Source organism: Hyaena hyaena, unplaced genomic scaffold, assembly GCF_003009895.1.
Source record: "Hyaena hyaena isolate Hyena2069 unplaced genomic scaffold, ASM300989v1 scaffold_12, whole genome shotgun sequence".
Classification (NCBI taxonomy): Eukaryota; Metazoa; Chordata; class Mammalia; order Carnivora; family Hyaenidae; genus Hyaena; species Hyaena hyaena.
Window position 1 is genome coordinate 5,476,309 of NW_024080644.1, and position 23,377 is coordinate 5,499,685.

Genomic DNA, 23,377 nt, shown 5'->3' on the forward strand with positions numbered 1-23,377 from the left:
TTTGTGGGTTCAGGCCCCATGTCGGGCTCTGTGCTGACAGCTAGCTCAGAGCCTGGAGTCTACTTCCGATTCTGTGTCTCCCTCTCTGTCTGACCCTCCCCTGTTCACACTGCCTCTCCCTCTCTCTCTCTCTCAGAAATAAATAAAACACTAAAAAAAAAATTTTTTTTAATGACCCAAAAAACCCACCCCCAACCCATCCTACTGAAAGCATACTTCTAAATTAACACATTTCCGATTTGGGGATGATGTAAATATGTATGAATAAACCTGTTCTGAGTGATAAATTTTAGTTAACAAAAAGACAGTTATTTAATAAGTAGTCTAAGAGTAGTAAGCAAATCACAAAAGTCAATCATTTTTTTCACTGCCATAATTAATCAATCATGAACTTCAAAGATGAAACCGTGTTGTTCAGTGCTTAACACAGAGTAGATCCTTAACATATAATAAACACTATTCTGAAACAGATCAAGGATCACAGCCACTTCTATTACACTATTAAATACACAAGGAAAGGAACCTAACAACAATTTTAAAAACTTTTAAAATTAAGTACACATCTATCAGCTAATTTGTGAACAAGTTTTAGATTACTACTTCCTATGAAATAGATGTATCTCATAATATGCCAATCCAGTCATTCCATCTTTCATTCATCAAATATTTAATTAATTCCTAACACGTGCCAGCACCACAAAGGCACCATATGCTAAGGACCATAGCTATGACCAAAAGAGACAAGAAATGCCGCTGTCACAAAACTAACAGTTCTCAATGGAGAGCAACAATAAATAAAAACAAATGTCAGATGGTGATAAGTGCTAGAAAGAAAAATAATTCACAGAAGGGGCAAGAGGTTGCAATTTAAGGTTAAGATATGGCCTCACTGAGAAAGTGGACTTGACCTGAGAGTGGTGAGGGAGCCCAGACATACCTATCTAGAAGAGGAGAATACAAGTGCCAAAGTCATGAGGCAGGACATGCTCTGTGTAAGGAAGCACAAGAAAGCCACAGCAAAGTGAGTGAATAGTGTGAGTGTCATAGGAGATGCAGTAAGGAAATAATTGCAGCCACAATGAATGTGTGAAGTGGAATGGAGAAGTTTGGGGACTGCTAGCATAGTATCTTCTGGGTAATTCTGAGCACTTGGACGTTTACTAAGATGGAACACCACTGCAGACAGGTACTTTAAAGGATCACTCTGGTCTGCTGTTCTGAGAATCAAGTATGAGGAGGGGGCAAGAAATCATACAGACGAGAGAGTGTCGGTAGCTTAGATGTAAAGTGGTAACAAGTAGAGAGAACTAAAACGTGGTTAGAGTCGGAATATATTTTCATGTTAGAAGCAACACTATCAGCAGATGGGATGTGCATATAAAATAGACCTAAGAGGCAGGAACAACAAGGTTTGGAGGCTTAGCAAAGAGATGGTTGGATAGACAGAGTTACCACTTATTGAGATCAGAAGGGCTGTGGTAGAAGCAGATTTTTTTGGAAGGGATGTGAATCTGTTTATGTAGAGTTTAAGGATTCTGGGAGGAGATTCTGAGTAAGCAGTCACATAGTTTTGCAGTTCAGGGTGGCCCTCCAGGATATAAATTTGGGAAGCATTACCATTTCAAGCCATGAGACTAGGAAACTTCATCAGGGGAGTGAATACAGACAGAGCAGAGTTTCAAAATATGAGGTATTTGCTGGAGGGGGATTTGGGGTGAAGAGGGTTTTTTGTTTTGTGGTTCTTTTTTTAGGCGTGTAGACTAATAAGAATGAATCTATCAGAGAGATAAAGATGATGCTGAAAAGTGCAGAAAATTGCTTGAGTAACTGCTGAAGGAGTTTCCTCTATTTGCTTCAAAGACTGCTGAAATGCAGCATCCTATCTCTGTGCAGAGGAAAGGATACATAGAAGCACTGAGATACATAATGGCCAGAGAGCTATGCATTAAAAATATTGTTTACCTTAAAAGCAATACAAGGGGTCAGAAAGGTCAATAAGTTAGTAAGATATACAATTAACACATAAAAATCAATAGCCTATTAAACATGTATCTGACAATGGATTTGTATTTAGAATACATAAAGAATTCTCAAAATTGAATAATAAAGGAAAATAATCCAATTAGGAAATAAGCAAAAGACATGAAGGGAGATTTCACAAAAGAGAATATATAAATAGAAAATAAACATGAAAAAATGTTCGACATCATTAGCCATTTAGGAAATGAACATCAAAACCGCAATGTGATATCACTATACACCTATAAGAATGACTAAAATAAACAAAATAAACACCAGCAAGTACTAGCGAGTATGCAGAGAAAGTGGATCACTCAAATATTGCTGGAGGGAATGTAAAATGGTAATTTGTCCAATGACAAATTAGTTTGTCAGTGCCTTTAAGAGCTATACATATTCTTACCACAGAATCCAACAACTATACTTCTGGGGATTGACCCAAGAGAAATAAAAACTATGAGTACAAAAAAACCTGCAAAGAAATATTCATGGCAGCTTTTTAAGTAACAGCTAGTACTGCAAACAACCCAGATGTCCTTCAATGAATGAATGCTTCAACAAACTGTGATATATCCATACCAATGGAAACTACTGTTAAAAAAAAAAAAAAAAAAGGAATACACTAATGAGACATACAACAACTTGGATGAATCTCAAAAGCATTCTACTGAGTGTAAAAAGCCAGTATCATATTATATACTTCTACTTACATAACATTCTTGCAGTGACAGAATTATACAGGTGGGGAACAGATCAGTAATTACCAAAGGTTAGGGATGGTGGCGGGAGAGGAAGTATGTGACTATCACAGGAGGATTTTGTGGTAATGACAGAATTCTGAATCTTTACTGGTGGTTACAAGAATCTACGCAACTCATAAGATGGCACAGAACCATACACACAGAATGTACCAAAGTCAGTTTCCTAGTTTTGATACTGTACTACACTTATAGGAGATATAACCACTGGAGAAAACTGGGTTAAAGTCTACAATGGGACCTCTCTGTATTATCTTTGTAATTTTCTGTGACTCTACAATTATCTCAAAATAAAAAGTTTAAAAAACAGAATGCATCTTTGGAAGTATAACTTTTGCCATAAGGTTTCTTAGATCTCATATCAAAATAAATATATGGTTTGTTGATTTTAAAAAGTCAATACCTATTCGGAGTCTTTTGTGGTTCCATATAAATTTTAGGATGGTTTGTTCTAGCTCTGTGAAGACTGATGGTGTTATTTTGATAGGGACTGCGCTGAATGTGTAGATTGCTTTGGGCAGTACAGACATTCTAACAATATTCTGTCAATCCATGAGCATTTAATGTTTTTCCAATTCTTTGTGTCTTCTTCAATTTCTTTCATGGGCCTTCTATAGTTTTCAGAGTACAAATCTTTTATCTCTTTAGTTAGGTTTATTCCTAGCTATCTCATGGGTTTTGGTGTATGCAAATGCAGTATGGATGCATCTGAACATAATTAACACCAACTAAAAGAAGTCAATGCATGATTTCTTTCACAGAAAATTCTAGAAAATTTAAACTACAGTGACAGAAATCAGATCAATCACTGCCTGGGGTGATGGTGATGGTGGAGAGAGGTAGGAAGGAGAAATTGTACTGAGGCAAGAAGGAATTTTTGAGAATGATTAGTTTGTTTACTATGTTTGATTGTGGTGATTCACAGTGTGGCTTGACAGGTGTGTGCATATGTAAAAACTTACCAAACTGTACACTTTAAATATGTGTAGCTAATCATAAATCAATTATAACTCAGCAAGGTTTAAAACAACTGGTAACTTACACATACACAAATAATAACCAGTTAGAATACATCCTGGAAAAAAACAGTCCATGTATAAGAGCAACACAGAGCAACACAGTAATACTTAGAAGCCCACCTAAGAATGTACAAAACTTGTATGATGCAAAGTACAAAACATTCCTGAAAGATACAAATGCTGTTTTCAACCAACAGAAAGAAATTTTCTCTTGGAGAAGGTGATTTAGTATCTTCAAGATGTTAGTTCTCCCTAATTTACAGAGTAAAAGAAATCCCAATAAATACTGACAAATTATTTTTTCTAGAGACAAATTAATGCTAAAATTTATATGAAAAAGTAGGCATGCAAGAATAGCTCACAAAACATTGGAAAAGAAGAGCATATAAGGGGAACTGGTTCTAATTTATACTAATTTAACACTGAAAATCCTCTATAATTAAAGCAGTGGCACTGGCATTTGAGCAGAATGATGGACCAATGAACTAGAATATAAAATCTAGAAATCAATTAAGTATAGACTAAAATTAGGTATATGACAAAGAGTAGTTAAAATCACTGAAGCAAAGAAGGATTGTATAAAAAATGGTCTTCAGACAAGTGAACAGCATGTGAAAAAGATTATATTCATAATTCATATCATACTCAAGAATAAACTGTGAGTGAAACAGAGATCTAAATGTCAAAACTCAAGTATATTTATAAGAAGAAACTGTGAATTTCTCTATAACTAGGGTGTAGATGAAGGTTTTAGACTATGATCAAAAATCTAGATTCAATAAAATCTGTGTTTATGGCTACAATGAAAATGAAAAAATGCATTAAAAATCCATAACCAAAGTCAAAATATAAATGACAACTGCAAATATATGAAATACACATCACCAATAAAAACAAATATCTCTAATATACTTTTGAGAAACTGAGGGGGGAAGAGATCATAAATATGATAGAAAAGTGGGCAAAAGACAAAGACAATTCACAAGATATACAAAAAAATGGCCCATAAAACACATGGCAAAATATGCAACTTCACTCATAAGCAGAAACAACATCAAGATATCACATCCCACCCAATGGCTTGACAAACATGCCAAAACTTTCTAGATACTCTCTGCTGGTTAAGACCATAAGAAAACATATATATTTCATTCTCAAATATCTGGTGGGAACACAAAATGATACAATGCTTATTGAAAGCATTCTGGCAATACTTAACAAAACTACATACGCATTAACCCTCTGACCACCAATCCACTTGTAAGAAATTCACCATGAAATTCCATTTCCAATAATGCCAAAATACATAAGCACAAAATTACAACGGAAGCATTATCTGTAAAATGCAAAATTACTAGAAACTAGTAAATACCTGAATACAGTTGACTGGCTGAATAAACTGGCACATCCTTATAAGAAAGTACTATATGACTTTTAAAAAACAGAATAACTTCTGAATACATATGGAATGATATGGATGAATGAATGAATGAATGAATGAATGAATATAAAAGTTTTCCGTCTTCCCATTATGTTACTGGTATAATTCTGAAACCACTGTGTGTATGCTGTAGGACTGAGTAAATGAAACAATATATTGATGTTATTGGAAGCCGCGGTTCTCATTGTGGGGGAAAGAAAAAAAGAATATCTCCATCTCACCTACAAATACAGAATGGGGACAACAAATAAGAACCCTGAGGGGTAATGGAATTGGAGAGCAGCAGGATGAATCTGTAAGTTCACGTTTTTGTCCATATACAAGTGTTTGTGAATTTTTTTCCCCAAGTTCTGGTGCTGTAAGGCCAAGAAACAATGGTACTTTCATAGCAATGAGAACACACTAGCTACCAGATCTTGGTTTCTAAACATTATTTCTAACTAAAGTAACCAAGGCTCCTCACAGAAATAACCAATTCCAAGGTTAGGGCAGGGAAGTACACGATGATCCTGGAACATTTTGCTGGCCCAAAAGGAAAAAAGAGCTTTAAAAAATGATAATGTCAAAAAGAGAGAAGCCGGTTTGAAGAAACTTCCATGAGCCAAATATGGGACAATTTGACCAAAACACTGATAGTAATGGATATGGCTCACTGAATAAAATAATCTTGAGTCTGTATAAATTGACAGATAGACAGATAGATCATTCCAGCCCATAGTGGAATGTCAACTAACAAATGTATATGGGATGGAGTTAGAAATCACCATTTGGCAACTATAACTGATTTAGTCAAAAAACATCAATAGCAGATGTTAAAACTAATGGGCAGAAGTCTGATGAAGAATAGAATACTTACATAGTTTCTTTCAAAGTGTCTTCCCACTAAAGTTTTTATCTTTCCTTTAAAGGAGAATGACAAAGCAGGATGAAAACTCTAGCTTTAGGAAAATGATAGAATACCTAAAATTTGTATTTTTTTATAAAAGAGGATATCAAAAACTAAGTTTTGCTTGCTTTATAAACATGAACCAGTTTTTTGTTAAAAACTGCATGCTACAAATCACTATTTATACCACAATCCTACTGTGGTATAAAATTTAAAAATCATCTATGTATGGGGCACCTGGGTGGCTCAGTCACTTTAGCATCCACCCTCAGCTCAAATCATGACCTCACAGTTTGTGGGTTCAAGCCTGGCATTGGGCTCTGTGCTGACAGTTTAGCTTTGGATCCTGTCTCCCTCTCTCTCTGCCCCACCCCTGCCTATGCTCTGTCTCTCAAAAATGAATAAACATGAAAAAATTTTTGAAATTATCTGTGTATTAAAAATAGGCCAAAATATATACCAAAATTACAAAACTGATGGTGCTAAATATTGAAATGATTCTATTCATTTGATGTTTTACTAGATTTTCAATTTCTCTACAATGAAAATATATTAATTTTATAAGAAGAAGAAAATAAATATGTAAAATAAAACAAAGAAGGACTAAGTAGACACATAGGGAGAAAAGGTAAAAATAAATTAAAAGGTCAACAGTGCTGTGATTGCATGATGGGATTATGGATGATGAGTTTTTTGGTTTTGACTGCGGGATTTAAGTAACATTTAAAAACACTTTAAACAAATACACAAACGAACAATCAAATTTAAAAATGGGCAGAGAATATGAAAAGGCATTTTGCCAAACATGACATATGGATGGCCAACAGACACGAAAAGATGCTCAACGTAACTCATCATGAGGAAAATGCAAACCAAAACCACAATGAGATCATACCTCACACTTGTCACCTTGGCAACTGTCAAAAAGACAAGAAATAAGGTGTTGACAAGGATGTAGAGAGAAGGAAGCCTTGTGCACTCTTGGTGGAAATGTAAATTGGTACAACTACTGTTAAAAACAGTATGGAGGTTTCTCAAAAATAAGAATAATAGAAAGATCATATGACCCAGTAACTTCCACTACTGGGTATTTACCCAAAAAACATAAAAACACTAATTTGAAAAGATACATGCACCCCAATGTTTACTACAGCATTATATATAAAAGCCAAGATATAAAAGCAACCTAAATGTCAAATGACCAAGAAGATGTAGTACATACACGCATACAGATACACACCCACTATGGAATACTACTCAGCCATAAAAAAAAGAATGAGGGTCTTGTCATTTATAACAACATGGACAGACATAGAGGGTATTAACCTAAGAGAAGTCAGACTGAGAAAGAAAAATATGATTTCACTTATATGTGGAATCTAAAAAACAAAACAAACAAATACACCCGTAGATACAGAGAACAAACTGATGGTTTTCAGATAGGAGGTGGGTGGAGGGGTGGGCAAAATAGATAACAAGTATTAAGAGATACAAACTTCCAGTTATAAAATAAATAAGTCACAGTGATGAAAAGTACACCATAGGGAATATAGCCAATAATATTGTAATAATAACTTTGTATGGTGGCAGATGAGCACACTCACGGTGGTGAGCATTAAATAATGTATACAACTGTCCAAGCGATATGTTGCATATCTGAAACTAATTACTACTATACGCCAATTATACTTCAGTAAAAAATAAATAAAAATATAAAAACTGATGCTCACAGTTTATCAATTTAAACACTGACTCTGTATTTGCCATGCACACTGCAATCCAGCAATGATGCTTCCCTCATTTCCTCTCCTTGAGCTCCTTCCTCTTACCTCCTGGGTCCCTTTCTACAAAACAAAAGATCAAACCCCTTTCTTTAAAACTTCTGTATCTGCTGCTCCTGAGACATAGTTGATATTCCTCTAAGCATATCTGACATCACTTGTTTAGCACCCAGTGTTATTTTCATGATCGGTGCACAGGAATGGATCTTTATATACAGGCTACCTCTGGTAATGTAATTTCCAAGTGCAGAGCAGTTCCACAGAATTTACACCACTGCCATTTGCATTTCCATCCCTGCTCTCCGAAGAGCATGCCTTCTAGAGTAAAGAGTGGTAAAGAGTGGGGAAGGGAGTTCGAATACACGTGTGTCTTTTGTACTAGAAGTAAAAGATCTTTAAAACAGTATCAGCCTCTATTGGGTTCCTCCACCCTTTCTCACTGATTAGGCAGAGTCAGGTGATATCTACAACCTTCCCCATCAGAGCCTTCACTGAAATAAGTGCCGCTCCCCGCCCCAGCCAGGATGACCCATCTCAGCTCAGCAGAGTCCTGTGGAAACAAGACCCTGGAAGACTGACCAACACACAGGGAAGTGAACCGGGCTCTCCTATCCACAGAGTATTCTTAGTTAGATAACCACTTCCAGAGTTCTTCACAGAGGCAACGTGGGATCGATCTGTAACTGATAGCAGTGCACGCGATTTGGGAATGCAGACTGCAGACATCCATCCAAAAGGTAGGCAAAGCTGTGAACAGGTCTTACAAACTGCCAGTGTACTTACAGTTTTCTCATTATTTTCAAAAGCTTCTCTTGCTTCTTCAAATGTGCAGATTTCTTCTTTGCATTCACGCTCAATGTTGCCCTGTCTTATTTCTTCAAAAAGTCCATTAGCTCTTGGGTAGCGTTTCAATACTGAATTGGCTTTTTCTCCTGTGAGGAAAACTATGGAGAGAGAAAATAATAAGCATAAAATTATAATTTAAAAAAACACGTGGAACCTTCATACACAGGCTGAAAAGGCTAGATGCTCTTTAGAAACCACAGCCAACATCCTAAACCTCTTCTGTGAGTCAGCAACAAGGTAACAGTTAGCTCCCAACCACCACCTCTGCTGTCTTCCTCATCATGTGAGTGTGTCCTTTCAGCAGCAGTTGCCCGGGGCAAGGACAGTGACATAATTAACTGTTAGATTCAGACCTTAGCACATTCCTGCCAACCATTGGCGTTTAAATACAGTAACAGCGATCCCACTGCTTATACTCACTGTTGTAAGTGGATTACCCCGGGCATTCTGTTGTTGGACAGCAGCAACCAAATCAAATTCCAGTCTCCAGACTACCAGTCTTTGTCCCCCTAAATAAACCTAAATAAAGCCTCAGTTGACCTAGCAATATAAACCCAGAGAACCCTATCTCATATGAAGGGAAGGGATGGCAAAACAGTTCCAAGAAATTAAGATAAAATTGTCCATAATTCATCCCAAGGAACACCAATAATTTTGTTCTAAATACACTTAAATTAAATATATTGTGATATTTTAATATATTCAACTCAGTTTCACTGTCCTACAGAAAAAGAAAATTCTTCTACATAAACGCTAGAGACATTTCATATAAACACTCAAAATGCACATGATACCCAGTAAAATAAGGCACTACTTATATGTATACTTATGGGGAATTGTTTTTAATTTTTTTTACATTTATTTATTTTTGAGAGACAAAGAGAGACAGAGCATGAGTGGGGGAGGGGTAGAGAGAGAGGGAGATACAGAAGCCATGTTCCAGGCTCTGAGCTGTCAGTACAGAGCCCAATGCAGGGCTCGAACCCATGAACTACAGGATCATGACCTGAGACGAAGTTGGAGGCTTAACCAACTGAGCCACCCAGGCGCCTAGGGGTGTGTGTGTGTATATGTATAGATATATATATATTTTTTATTTATTTAGGCGCCTTTGGGGAGTATGTATTCATCTATGAGCCAGAGAGAGAGAGAGAGAGAGGGAGGAATGGGCAGAGAGTAAAGGAGACATAGAATCCAAAGCAGGCTCCAGGCTCTGAGCTGTCAGCACAGAGCCCGATGCGGGGCTCAAACTCAGGAACTATGAAATCATGACCTGAGCCAAAGCAGGCATTTAACCAACTGAGCCACCCAGGTACCCCATACATATTCAATTTAAACTATAATTCAATTTCACTTTTTTAAAAGTGTCCTATTGTTCATATAAATAAAATGCTCTAAGAATTTAATCTCTGCTAATGCAAAGAAGTCAGAAAAGTCTCTAATCTTACTGACTTCTAACATAAGAGAAGGCACATTACAGATCATTTTTTAAGATGTTAAAGTCTGTAAAAATGGCAAGAATGGGGCGCCTGGGTGGCCCAGTCGGTTGAGAGTTCAACTCTTGATTTCTGTTCAGGTCATGATCTCGCGGTTTTTGAGTCTGAGCTCTCCATCAGGCCCTGTGTGGACAGTGAGGAGCCATTCTCTCTCTCTGCCCCTCCCCCGCTCACTCTGTCTCTCTCAAAATACATAAACTTAAAAAAAAAAAACTTTTTAAATGGCAACAATACCAATGAATTTAAGGTTTACCTCATTATAGAACTGTGTCTTTCACTTTACAGAACATATGGATTCATTACTTAGGATTCTTTAGAGTATCCAAATGGATACCAGATTGAAAACTAGGAGAGGCCTTTCTTAAGACTTTCCTTCCTTCTACACCTCAGAAAGATAACCACCTAGAACAATGAATTATAGAGTCCTAGAATATCATTAGAAGAAACTGTAAAAAATAAAAATTGTGGCAAGGAAGGAAACTAAAAGGGTGCTTTGAGTTGGAAAATGGAAGTGAAATTTTTTAGCAGTACTTCTCACAAATGCAACATGACAATCCCCTGGAAGGCTTATTATCACACAGCTTGCTAGGCCCAGCTCCTAGTTTCTGATTCCGTAGGTCTGGGGTGTATTTCTAGTAAGTTCCCAGGTATGCTGATGCTGTTGGTCACCTTACCATAGTTTGAGAACCACTACCTAAATGTGAGCTCCTTAGAAAACTAGCTCTGAGGAAGGTGTTTATGGAATGTTGTGATTAACAAATTTAACAAGACCTTTCACTGTGTGACTTTTTAGGGTCCTTAATATATATTTAATCTATATCTGCAAATCTCCAGAAAATGAATATGATACATTTGTCATATTTATTTAATTACAGAGCCCTTTATCAAAGAACATTTCACTGAATTAACAACTTCTTAGCCGTTGGGTTATGCCCTTTGAAATGACCTAACAATTCTCTTCCATATAACAGGCCACCTAATACATGAAGACGATAACTGATTTCCCCCGAAGTGTCTCTTTTCCAGGATAAACATGTCTAGTTTCTTCATGAGCTGGCCATATAAAATGGACAGAAGTCTCTGCACCATCTTTATCTCATAAAATACAGTTTCCTACACTCAGTGCAATACTCCAAGTGAGGTCTGACAAGTGTAAAATTGATCAGGACTATCTGTTTCCTTGTTTTTAAACACAATGTATTAATGTAGTCTAAGATATCCCTAGCTTTTGGGACAGTTTTCTTGAAAATAAACCAAAAAGAAAAAAGAAAAAAAGAAAATAAACCAAACAATCAAAACAATGTATTTTAAGATTTTTAAGAGAAAAGATTTAATTCTCCTCAGAAAAAAATTTCTTATATGCTATCTACATGGAAAAGGGGGTCAAGGAGAGCAGCCAACTCTTGTAGCCGGGAAGCAGGCTGATTCAGAAGGTTAAACAACAAACTATAAGTAAACCTATAGTGGGACACAGCTCTTCTATCCCAGCCTAATCGAATTACCAAGAACATTCCACAAACACATATTTTGTATTTCTTGTACTGAAAGGTAAAGTAATAAATAATACTGTGAACTCTAAAATAAGCTGGCAAGGGGCGCCTGGGTGGCTTAGTCGTTTAAGTGTCTGACTTTCGCTTAGGTCATGATCTCACGGTTTGTGGGTTCAAGCCCCGCGTCGGGCTCTGTGTTGACTGCCAGCTCAGAGCCTGGAGCCTATTTCAGAGTCTGTATCTCCCTCTCTCTCTCTGACCCTACCCTCCCCTGCTCACGCTGTCTCTCTCTCTCTCTCTCCTAGAAATAAAAATATTAAAAAATAAAATAAGCTGGCAAGTATATTTTACCTTATTTGCCTAATCTGGTCAATTAGAAGATACTACCTGGAATAAGAATCTGACCTATAAGAAAACACTGTTATAGATTAGTTATGTCTACCATATGTTAGGGAACAGAAAGTTGTGGCAGAGCCTCATCAAAGCAATTTGGAAATCTAATAAACGACACCAGAATTAAGATTTTTTTCAATGTGGAAACAAAATAAAGGAGAAGGGTGGCAGCTTGGACCTATAGGATAGGGTCAGACTATCTTTTCCTAAAATACTGGGCACTTCCTGTGACACAACGGCTTATATTTGGACTTCAGAGACTAAGGCAGTGATGTTTAAAACTAAAGTTGATCACTTCCCTCTGCCTCCTTCTCATCAAAGGGTGTGAGTCAGCCCACAGCTGTCCGAAATCATGTGTATGCCTGTATTAGAGATTAAATAATGTGACAAGTATACAGAATGAGAACACAACACTGAGGTGTTATTCAAACATGTTCTTTTCTCATTAAAGGAAATAAAGAACGTAAACTATGCTCTTTAGGTTCAATTAGGAAAAAGTCTTACTAATGAAAATATTTAAATCTAAGACTGACACATTCACACCCGCCAAATAAGTGTATTTATCTTAAAAATGTAACTACTTTTTCATGATCTCAAAATTAATAGTTCTCAGGGCGCCTGGGTGGCTTAGTCGGTTAAGCGTCCGACTTTCGCTTAGGTCATGATCTCGCGGTTCGTGGGTTCAAGCCCCGCGTCGGGCTCTGTGCTGACTGCCAGCTCAGAGCCTGGAGCCTATTTCGGAGTCTGTGTCTCCCTCTCTCTCTGACCCTCCCCTGCTCAGGCTGTCTCTCTCTCTCCCTAGAAATAAATTAAAAAAAAAAAAATTAAAAAAAAAATTAATAGTTCTCACCTATGCTTTCTCTTCAAAAGAATAAAAATAAATGAGAATGGCTGATGTAACCTGTATTATTGCCTTAAATAAAATACATAGTTGTAGAATATATTTCCTAATGCATTGGAGGATACTAAAGCTGATATTTTAATGCAAAAAATCTTTATTCAATTGCAATCACATACAAGCATTTGCTGGAAAACAGCAGATCATAAGGCCTGAAAATTAAGAACCACCTCTGAAAAATCTCTACTCCAATTATCTAATCAGTTCTCTCACCTTGGGTCTGATTTCATTGAAGGAAACACTATTCAAAGTTGCAAATGTTGACATTTTTCTCTTAGGTGAACAAAATTCTTTTTCTTAGGATATATTTGCTGAATACAGACTATGTACAAGGAGATCATGGCAAGTTACAAACATGACTAGCAGATGGCCTCTGCCCACAAGGTTCTTTAGTGTCAACGATAATGAAGATAAAAGAGAGATACCAAGAACTCTAGTCCAAGACTGACCATGGTGGATGCTCCTTGAGGAGAGAAAGGAGGCATAGTTCTATGGGGCAGGTACATTTAGATGACCTGGAAGACCCATGAAAAGCTCTTCTGGGCTGGCCTTTTAAGGACTGGTAGGATTGGGATGTGCAAAGATGGTGAGGAAAGACATCCTAGGAAAACAAAACAGTGAGAGGGCTTGGAACTGAATAAAACAAGAAACATAAATAAGGAACAGTGAGTGGTCAGTAGGAGCAAAGTATAAGAATCAAAATCAGAAGTGAAAAATGACTGAAATGGGGGTCAAAAGCCCTATCATGGAAGCACTTAATATTAGGCTAATATATTCAAACTATTTGATAACATTCAAGATTTTAGACCAATACTTCATTACTTAGAAAAATATATATACATACAACAGACTTATGGGTAGGTTGAAGAGAAAATTCAAGGGAGAGGCTAGTAAGAGGCTACTGACAACAGACCAGATTGAGAAATGAGACCATGTGTTAGAATGGTGGCAACAGGAATGGAAAGAAGGGGAAAGATGGGAAAGATATGGCTATTGGGTGATTTCTTCAGCCACTACACTTGCCATGCATCTTATCCCTCATTCAAACCAAATCTTCCCATTCTCCATTTCTTTTATGTCTCTCTAATTGTGTACTAATAGTTCATCTGCCTAATGAACTCCTATCCTATTCAGATGTAACAGCCTCTAAAAACTCCCCAGGTTCTACTACCCACCTCATTAGACAGAGGTGCTATAGACTCTCAGTATTTGCATATAACTCAATTACAGCAAGTAATTAAACTGTATTATAATTTTTGGTATGCCTATCCATTTCCCCCTCAAAACTATAAGCTTCCTGAGGGAAGAGTCCATGTATTATTAGTATTGATTCAACCGGTCTTTCATAACAACTGGTAAAAAAAACTTGGTAAGAATAGGATTTGACAAGCGCAGAATAAATGAAAACGTACAAGGGGAGGAGCTCAAAGACTAAGTGACTAGGAGTGGGAAACCATGGACTGTGCCTCTAATTATGAAATAGCACTGCAAAAGTAACATATGATTATGAAATAAATACATTTAGGGCAAAGTTTCTAGTGAGACAGCACCTGAACATTCCTTTTTAGCAAGAGAAACTATCTTTTGAAACGTATGGAAAACTTCTATTTATGCTCCCCTTGCAGCAACACTTTTTGTTCTAAAAGAATCATTTGATTTCCCCTAACAGTTATGGAGAAGTGGAGTAGCTAGACACATACTGTTTGGGGGAAGAGGGTACAGCCAGATGCTTTTTGGTTTGGCAGGTACAGCCAGATGCTTTTTGGTTTGGCAAGGAACTAGCACGATAGTACTCAAAGTATGCGCCAAGGGTGTCTCGGGTGCTACAGCAAATTCATGGAGAAAGTACAGATATTTTATATTTCTGAACAAAATGCATTGATACTCAACATCTGTTGTACACAACACAAACTACCAGCCTAAGGTAGTTACCATTTTTATCATTAGACAGTTCTATATTCATTTCCTTTGTGAAGCTGGATTTTCAGCTGTGGTTAAAACAACCTGCTATATGAAAAATCAATATGGAACAGGAAATGGAGGTGGCAGTATCCAATAGGATTCCAATGGTTAGGGAAGTTTGGTAGGGCCTGATAGGCACACACATCCTATTAGTAACTGCATGCCTATTTAAGGTTGAAATAAAAATATTACTTTCTTTCAATTTAGGTATATTACTTTTTCAAATGGCTCCTAAGCTGTCAGGATATAAAAACTTATTAAGTTGTTTGCATCTAATTACTTAATAAATGGAATTATTAGGTATTTCTTTTGGCCTATGGCTGCTATGAAAAAATCAGTGTGACAATTAAGGGTACCAACAGCTCAGAAAGTTTGGGAGATTCCAGCCTGGAGACACACGGAATCTTGCCATTTGTCTCCCAAATCTATTTGGCACTCCAAGCTTAAATGGGCTGAGAAGTTCCTTCTCTGAGGAAGGAAACAAAGATCCCTTGGAAGATTCAAAATTACAGAAACTTCTCATATAAATTACTCATAAGAGTAACATCACTAGCCACATCACTCAGTTGTAGATTATACCTAAGTTAGCTCCTCCTCAATTAGCCACCCTGGTTCTGAGTCTGCCTGTAGAAGAGATCAGGGATATAAAAACTAAAACAACAATGTCACTAAGTGGCTGAAACACTGGGAAATCAGGCCTACTGTATTATGGAACGGGCAGAGGTAAGTGAAATGCTACACCGAAAAGTTCCCTTTCCATTTCCTAGCACTGCTGAAAATTACTGCTAGCCTAGCTAGGGCAACTTATGTCTCAATTACTATGGTGATTCCTTTAGTGTCCCTGGAACTGTTCTGGGTACCAGAAAGCCTGGTTTAGGTGCTCTGGCTTTGATCTAAGACTACAAACTAGCAACAGTAGGCAAGAAGATCAAGAGTAACAGAAAATGGGGACTTTGCACAAACTAATTTAGCATTCCATTATCTTTTCTTCAATACAAGAGTCAAGACCTACTCTTCTAGACTTAATGTGTAATCCTAGAGTTCTTAAATCTCCCATGGAAATGAGGTTTGTCAGGGAAAGAAGGACATTCTTATATGACCAGGGGCTGTGGTTGTTTGAGTAACAAATGTGATCTCATTGGTATCCTAAGCTTGTTCAGTGGTGGACATCAGTTCCACATTTAGAAAGTAAAATAAATAAATAAGTGAAAGTTGTTAGAGTAGACAGCTATGTGAGAAAAGTAAAAACCCTAAGCCTGATTTCTTCATGTGTAAGACTGAAACAATAGCACCAATCTCATAGTTATAAATGAGGTCATGTACACAACATACTTTGCTCACAGCTTGGCAAAGAATGAATGCTCAATAAATAGTAGTATGACTTGTCACCATCATGGTGGCAATTATTCTGTAAAAGGAAAAACAAGAGAGCTGCCGAACTGGTAATAAAAATACACACAGAAAATACAGATAAATGAATAAGAACAGGGGTAACTTGCAGGAAGTCTGTTTGCTTAACTCTAGGGATGCCTGGGAGTTTGGTCTCCTAGATCAAGTTTGGAATGAAATATACTAGCTTTATAGAGTGCTGTTTTAAGTCTGAAACTCCATTAGAGGCACTCTGTACTAGTCTGGACTGTTTACTAAAAATGTATAGATTGATGGTTTGTATCTGACAACTAATTATGCAGCCTACTTTCAGCTATATGATCAGTAGAGTATCAAAGATTCTCAGTAAACTTGTGCCTTGGCTCCCCAGAAACCAAGGTTATCTTAGACATTTTGGTGGTTCACAATTAGAAGACAAAGCATGTCCTGTATGATTAAAATTGGCCTTAGGAGCCATTTTTCTCCTGCTGTACCATACCTTTGCCACTACTAAAGCCTTATGAGAATTTCATAGGTTCTTCCAATTACCACTGTTGTGTAGTGGTTACAATATACTTTGAAGACTAATAAATATTTGGGAGTTATCACGAGATTTTAAAATTTCAAAAAATTCGGGGCACCTGGGTGGCTCAGTGGGTTAAATGTCTGACTCTTGGCTTCGGTTGAGGTCATGATCTCATGGTTTATGAGTTCGAGCCCTGCAGCAGGCTCCGCACTGACAGTGTGGGACCTGCTTGGGATTCTCTCTCTCTCCTTCTCTCTTTGCCCCTCCCCTGTGTGCATACACACACATGCATGCACTCTCTCTCAAAAGAAACAAACTTAAAACAATTTTTTTGAAATTCTTCAGAATGTAAATTAAAGTCTATTTCTTGTCCTTATTTATAAGGATCTAACACTTGTAACAAAATCATAGTACCCTCTATAGTAACTTATATGCTTGTTTTTATTAACTTCAAGTTTGGTCAAATGTACACTGACAGCCTACCATTATTAGAATTTTAACAATAGGGGTACCTGGGCGGCTCAGTTGGTTAAGCTTCTGACTTTGGATCAGGTCATGATCTTATGGTTCGTGGGTTCAAGACCCACATCAGGCTTTATGCGGACAGCTCAGAGCCTGGAGCCTGCTTCAGATTCTGTCTCTCTCTCCCTCTCTCTCTCTCTGCCACCCCTACCCTGCTCATGCATTGTCTGTCTCTCTCTCTTTCAAAAATGGATAAACATTAAAAAAAAAATGTTAAAGAATTTTAACAATAGACCACAAAGAAGCTCTTAAGGCTAGAATAAGAAATAAACATTACACAGAAGGGGCGCCTGGGTGGCTCAGTTGGTTAAGCGTCTGATTCTAGGTTTCAGCTCAGGTCATGATCTCACAGTTTCGTGAGTTTGAGCCCTACATCAGGCTCTGTGCTGACAGCATAGAGACTGCTTGATATTCTTTCTCTCTCCCTCTCTCTCTGCCCCTCCCCTATTCACACTGTTTCTTTCTCAAAAACAAACTTAACAAAATGATAATTACATATACAACATATATATATTAAGAGAATCAGGAATAGCTACAACAGAATATACTGAATACTTAAATTATCTTCTATACATTTTTAGGTTATCTGATAGTTCAGGTAGCTATTCAGTATTTTACATAATCCTTGTGGATATTGATAATAATATATCATTTATGCAGAAAACACTCAAAAAAAACCCAGTCTCATGAACTCAGGGACAAGAGATGACCCCTTAAGGTCTTACATTATAATTTATCTTATGCTTTACCTATACAAAGCCCCAGCTCCTTTAGACTCATCACAGATCAAATTATTCATCATTCATCCTTCATCCATGAGCCTGACTATGGATGACTTGAAAGCCTCACTGCACATTACAGATAAAGGTAGAAGGGGCAGAGTTGAGCTGAACTAGATCGACATATGGACAGCAACAAGAAGTGAAAGCTGATTAATCTGAAGGAAAGGGAAAAGAGAGAAGGTCCTTTGAGAGTTATGTAGAGTGGGCTCTAACCACCCCCCATACTAACAACTGCCAAAGCTGTAGGCATCAGTCATTATGTTTACAATGATGAATCCAAGTTACCAAGAAAAGACCACATGAAGTTCAGGATATTGTTCAGGAAGGAAGTAGATTACAGGGTCTGTTTTAGAACTAGTTCCATAAAAAATGCTTTTTAGAAAGTTTTTTTTAACAATTATTAAAAAGATAAGCATCAGAGATCGGCAAAATGGATTTATTCTAATGGAAAGTTTGTTCCTAGACCATGTCTGTAAATGTGAGCACACCAACGACTGAGTTTATAATGGGTCCACAAACTAACTAGGAAGCTATTTTCCTTTTCTGAATAAATCTGTAATATCCTGTTTAGTTATGAATTTCTCATAAAAGACTGCAGAATATGCTAACCCATCCACTTATTTGAGCTTGTCACATAAAAATTGCCTTTTTAGACAATGTTTTTGAAGCCAAAATCCATTCACCACTTTCGCCGTGTACTGTCATAAAAGACTGCAGAATATGCTAACCCATCCACTTATTTGAGCTTGTCACATAAAAATTGCCTTTTTAGACAATGTTTTTGAAGCCAAAATCCATTCACCACTTTCGCCGTGTACTGTCATAAAAGACTGCAGAATATGCTAACCCATCCACTTATTTGAGCTTGTCACATAAAAATTGCCTTTTTAGACAATGTTTTTGAAGCCAAAATCCATTCACCACTTTCGCCGTGTACTGATACCAATGAAACTGCAGCAAATGAGAGGAGTGTGATATGGTGAAAAGTTTCTGAATCTGTAGTCAGAATATGCAGATTCCTGTTCCAGGTCCGGCACTAAACTGGCTATATGATTCTGAATTTTGTTGTTTAATTTATCTGGGCCTTTCTCCTAATTAGTGAAGCTAATGTGTTGTATATGATTTCTTAGGCCCTTTTAGTTGTAACTCTGAAGAGTTTTATAAGTGGAAAGGTTTTGGTGAGTAGGAATAGTGTATCTTATCCAAATCCTCTTGAGATATGAATACACTATTTACAGCCAAGTGACCACAATCTCCCAAACCAGAAGTAAGTAAGTAAATAAATAAGAGAAAATCAACCAGGCATGCTGGTTGCCTTCAAGGTTTTTTCTAGCTGAAAAAGGTATTAAATGGTATTTCTTATCAAACACTGATGGAAAGAACTTTCCCTAGAAAAACAAACTCTCACATTCCAAAGTGACATTCACTTACTAAAAAACAAAATTATGCCAACTAAAAAGATGCATTTAGACCATCTTCCTATTTCTTGATAAGGTGAAAAAAATAAACCATTTCCCAGTTGTATTTCCCTCTGTAACCTATCTGTAGAACTTAAAAGTTAATTTTTTCATAGCAGGTAGATTTATAATTCAAAATTTGTTGCATGGCAGTATTCATGTACCCAATCAAGATGTCACAAACATACAGCTTAGTTAGAATGATATGTAATACATGTAAAAATTAGGGAGCTGAAACCCATATAAGAAATTAGGTATTTAAAAAATAATCTGAAGTGACAGGACTGAGCTAGTCAAAGTGGGAAGTCTCAGGGTTTGAGAAAAGAAATAATTGTAATTAGTATCTTGAATATCCTGAAGCTGCTTCTTAAGACAATATGGTGGTTATAATCTGTACCTAAGACTAAAAAATATGTATCTTTGTGCTTCTGGAGATATGCAACAAAATGCCAGATGGTTACAGGCAGGTTTCTGCGAATAAGTGTGGAGCAAATGCCAGAAATGGATTTTTACAAAAGAGAAAACAGAGGTAATGTATGTCTATAAAGTCAATATTCTTTAAAAACAAAATAAACACGGTTCCCCCCAGAGTATGTCTTCCTAAATCAATATGGTTTTCTTAAAAGCCAAATTTTACATCATATATTCAGATGTCTCTTGTCTAATGATTATGTTTTCTCTTTAATGTTTAATTTACTTTTTAAAAGAGAGTAACAGAGTGGGGGGTCGGCAGGGGTAGAGAGAGGGAGACACAGAATCTGAAGCAGGCTCCAGGCTATCAGCAGAGCCTGACGCAGGGCTCAAACTCATGAACCGTGAGAGCATGACCTGAGTCAAAGTTGGACACTTAACCGACTTAGCCACCCAGGCACCCCAATGATTTTATGCTTAATAAGGAATAATGAGATAAAGAGAAATGGTAAAATAGATTCTCTCACAAAGAAAGGTAAAAGGCCAAGTTTTCTTTGAAGGAATTTTATAATTTGTAACTCCTTCTTATTAAAGAATTCTTCATGAAATGGCAGATGCCAGCAATCAAGTTATTGACAATCTTAAGAACTGATTTAAATGTATGATACTCTTAACACACGATATTTATGGATGAGGGATTTGTGTCTTACCCACAGGAAACAAATACAGAACTAGCAAATGGTCTAATTTGCAGAAAATTAAACACAAAATCAGGTGAAATAGTCAAGACAGAAGAATTCCAAAGATGGGTATTTCTCCTATCACTAGTGTCTTGATTGTATCAGCAAGAATATCATTGGTTTTAGTGTTTACATTTTTTACAACCATAAAAGTTTCTTTTTAAAGTTTATGGATTCTATCTACACTGATTACAGTTCTGTCCCATATGGAAGAATATGGGAATAACTACAACTGATAACCATTTAGTGGGCAAAAGAGATGTAGACAGAACTCACCAAATATGAAATATAGTTTTATTTTTTTTTTTTACAAATAGTTTATTGTCAAATTAGTTTCCACATAACTCAGTGCTCATCCCCAAAGTGCCCTCCTCCATGCCCATCCCCCACCCCCGCATCCATCAGTCCTCAGTTTTTGTCAGCATTCAAGAGTCTCTCATGGTTTGCCTCTCTCCCTTTCCCCCACCATTTCCCCGCTTCTTCTCCCCCTTGTTCCTCAGTAAAGTTCCTCCTAATCCTCCAATACGTGCAAACATATGATATATGTCCTTCTCTGCCTGACTTATTTCGCTCAGCATAACACCCTCAGGGCCCATCCATGTTGCTCCACATGGCCAGATTTCATTGTTTCTCATTGCCATGTAGTATTCCATGGTATAGATAAACCACATCTTCTTGATCCATTCATCTGTTGATGGACACTTAGGCTCTTTCCATGTTTTAGCTTGAAATATAGTTTTAAATACCTAACTCTATGTTACAGTGAATGCTTTACAACTTGTTAATACAGTATAACACCACCTATGTGACAGTTGGCTGTAATCTAGACTCCAAGAGTGGATAAATGTCCTAACAGAATACATTCTATAGTTAATCAAAAAGCCACATTTCAGAGGTATACTCAGACAGCATTCAAAGTTTGCATTCACCTACCTTTTTCTCTTGCCAACAACAGCAAAGCATAATGGATTTAAGAAATGGAGTCTCAATGACAAATTAGCACCTTCGTTAATTAGCACATAGACTTCAGAAAGGACTTTTTACTGTTGAAATTAATACTGTTTATATGTGAATTTTCTACAGAAATGATAGCAGAATGCAAACTTTTGCTTTCTCTATCAGAAGGGGAGGTGCTACATACCAGGAGTACTTTGTTTTCTTTCTTTCCCTTATGGTGGCTCCTCAGGGACCCCTTTAGAAAAGCTGGGGTTTCACTGATCACACAGGAAACCACGGACCCATCTCAAACCCTTCACTTTACTGATAAGAAAACTGAAGTCCAGAGGTTAAGTGACTTACCCAAGAATACAGCTGTTTGATTACAGAACCAGGGCTATACCTTGGTTTCTATAACCATATAATGCTCTCCTTTAGACTCAAATTACTTCTATGAAAAACACTGTAATATGTGGATTATGGCTTATCTCTAAAGATTTACTTTCCTTTATCTAAACCAGTGGTTCTCAGCCCAGGGCAATTCTGTACCCCCAGGGAACATTTAACAATGTTTGGATACATTTTTGGTTGTTAAAACTTGGAGAGGAAAGAACCACTGGCCTCTAAGTGTGGAGAGGCCAGTGATGCTGCTAAACCTCTTAGAATATACAGGACAGCATCTCCCACCAACAAAATGTCGACAATCACTCCTAGATACACATCTCAAAGAACTGAAAGCAGATACTTAAATAAAAACTTGTACAATAGTGTTCATAGAGCATTACTTACAACAGCCAAAGGGTGGAAACAGCCCAAATGTCCATCAACTGATGAAAAGATAATCAAAATGTGGTATATTTATACAATGCGATATGATTCATCCATAAAAGGATAAGGTACTAATAATAATACAACATGGATAAACCTACAAAACACAAATGAAAAATGCCAGACACAAAGGGAAATAGGTTTTATTACTCCCTTCATATGAAATATCCAGAATAGATAAATCCATAGAGAAAGAAAGCAGATTACAGGTTGCCATGGCCAAGGGAGAGGGAGGAACAGCAACTGCATAATGGATCTGGGATCTGCACTGGAGGTGATGAAAATGTTTTGGAACTAGACAGTCATATAACACTGTGAAGGTACTAAATGTCACTGAGTTGTACTCTTTAAAATTTGGCTATTGTTGAGAGTGCTGCTATGAACATTGGGGTACATGTGCCCCTATGCATCAGCACTCCTGTATCCCTTGGGTAAATTCCTAGCAGTGCTAATGCTGGGTCATCGGGGAGTTCTACTGTTAATTTTTTGAGGAACCTCCACACTGTTTTCCAGAGGGGCTGCACCAGTTTATACTCCCACCAACAGTGTAGGAGGGTGCCCATTTCTCCTCATCCTCGCCAACATCTAGAGTCCTCTGATTTGTCCATCAACTGACGAATGGATCAAGAAGATGTGGTTTATCTATACAATGGAATACTACATGGCAATCAGAAGGAATGAAATGTGGCCACGTGTAGCAACAGGGATGGAACTCGAGGGTGTTATGCCGAGCAAAATAAGTCAGGCAGAGATTGGGGCGCCTGGGTGGCTTAGTCGGTTAAGCGTCCGACTTTTGCTTAGGTCATGATCTCGCAGTT

The 23,377-nt window shown here is 37.2% G+C and overlaps 1 protein-coding gene across 1 annotated transcript in view; it reads right to left on the reverse strand.

Moving 5' to 3' along the window:
- The window catches only part of PRRG1 (proline rich and Gla domain 1), a 139,592-nt gene that overhangs the window by 58,808 nt on the left and 57,407 nt on the right, over positions 1-23,377 (reverse strand). The window contains exon 3 of the mRNA XM_039256063.1: positions 8,688-8,848. Within this exon, the coding sequence (XP_039111994.1) occupies positions 8,688-8,848 (161 nt within the window). The remainder of the gene's footprint in view (positions 1-8,687; positions 8,849-23,377) is intronic.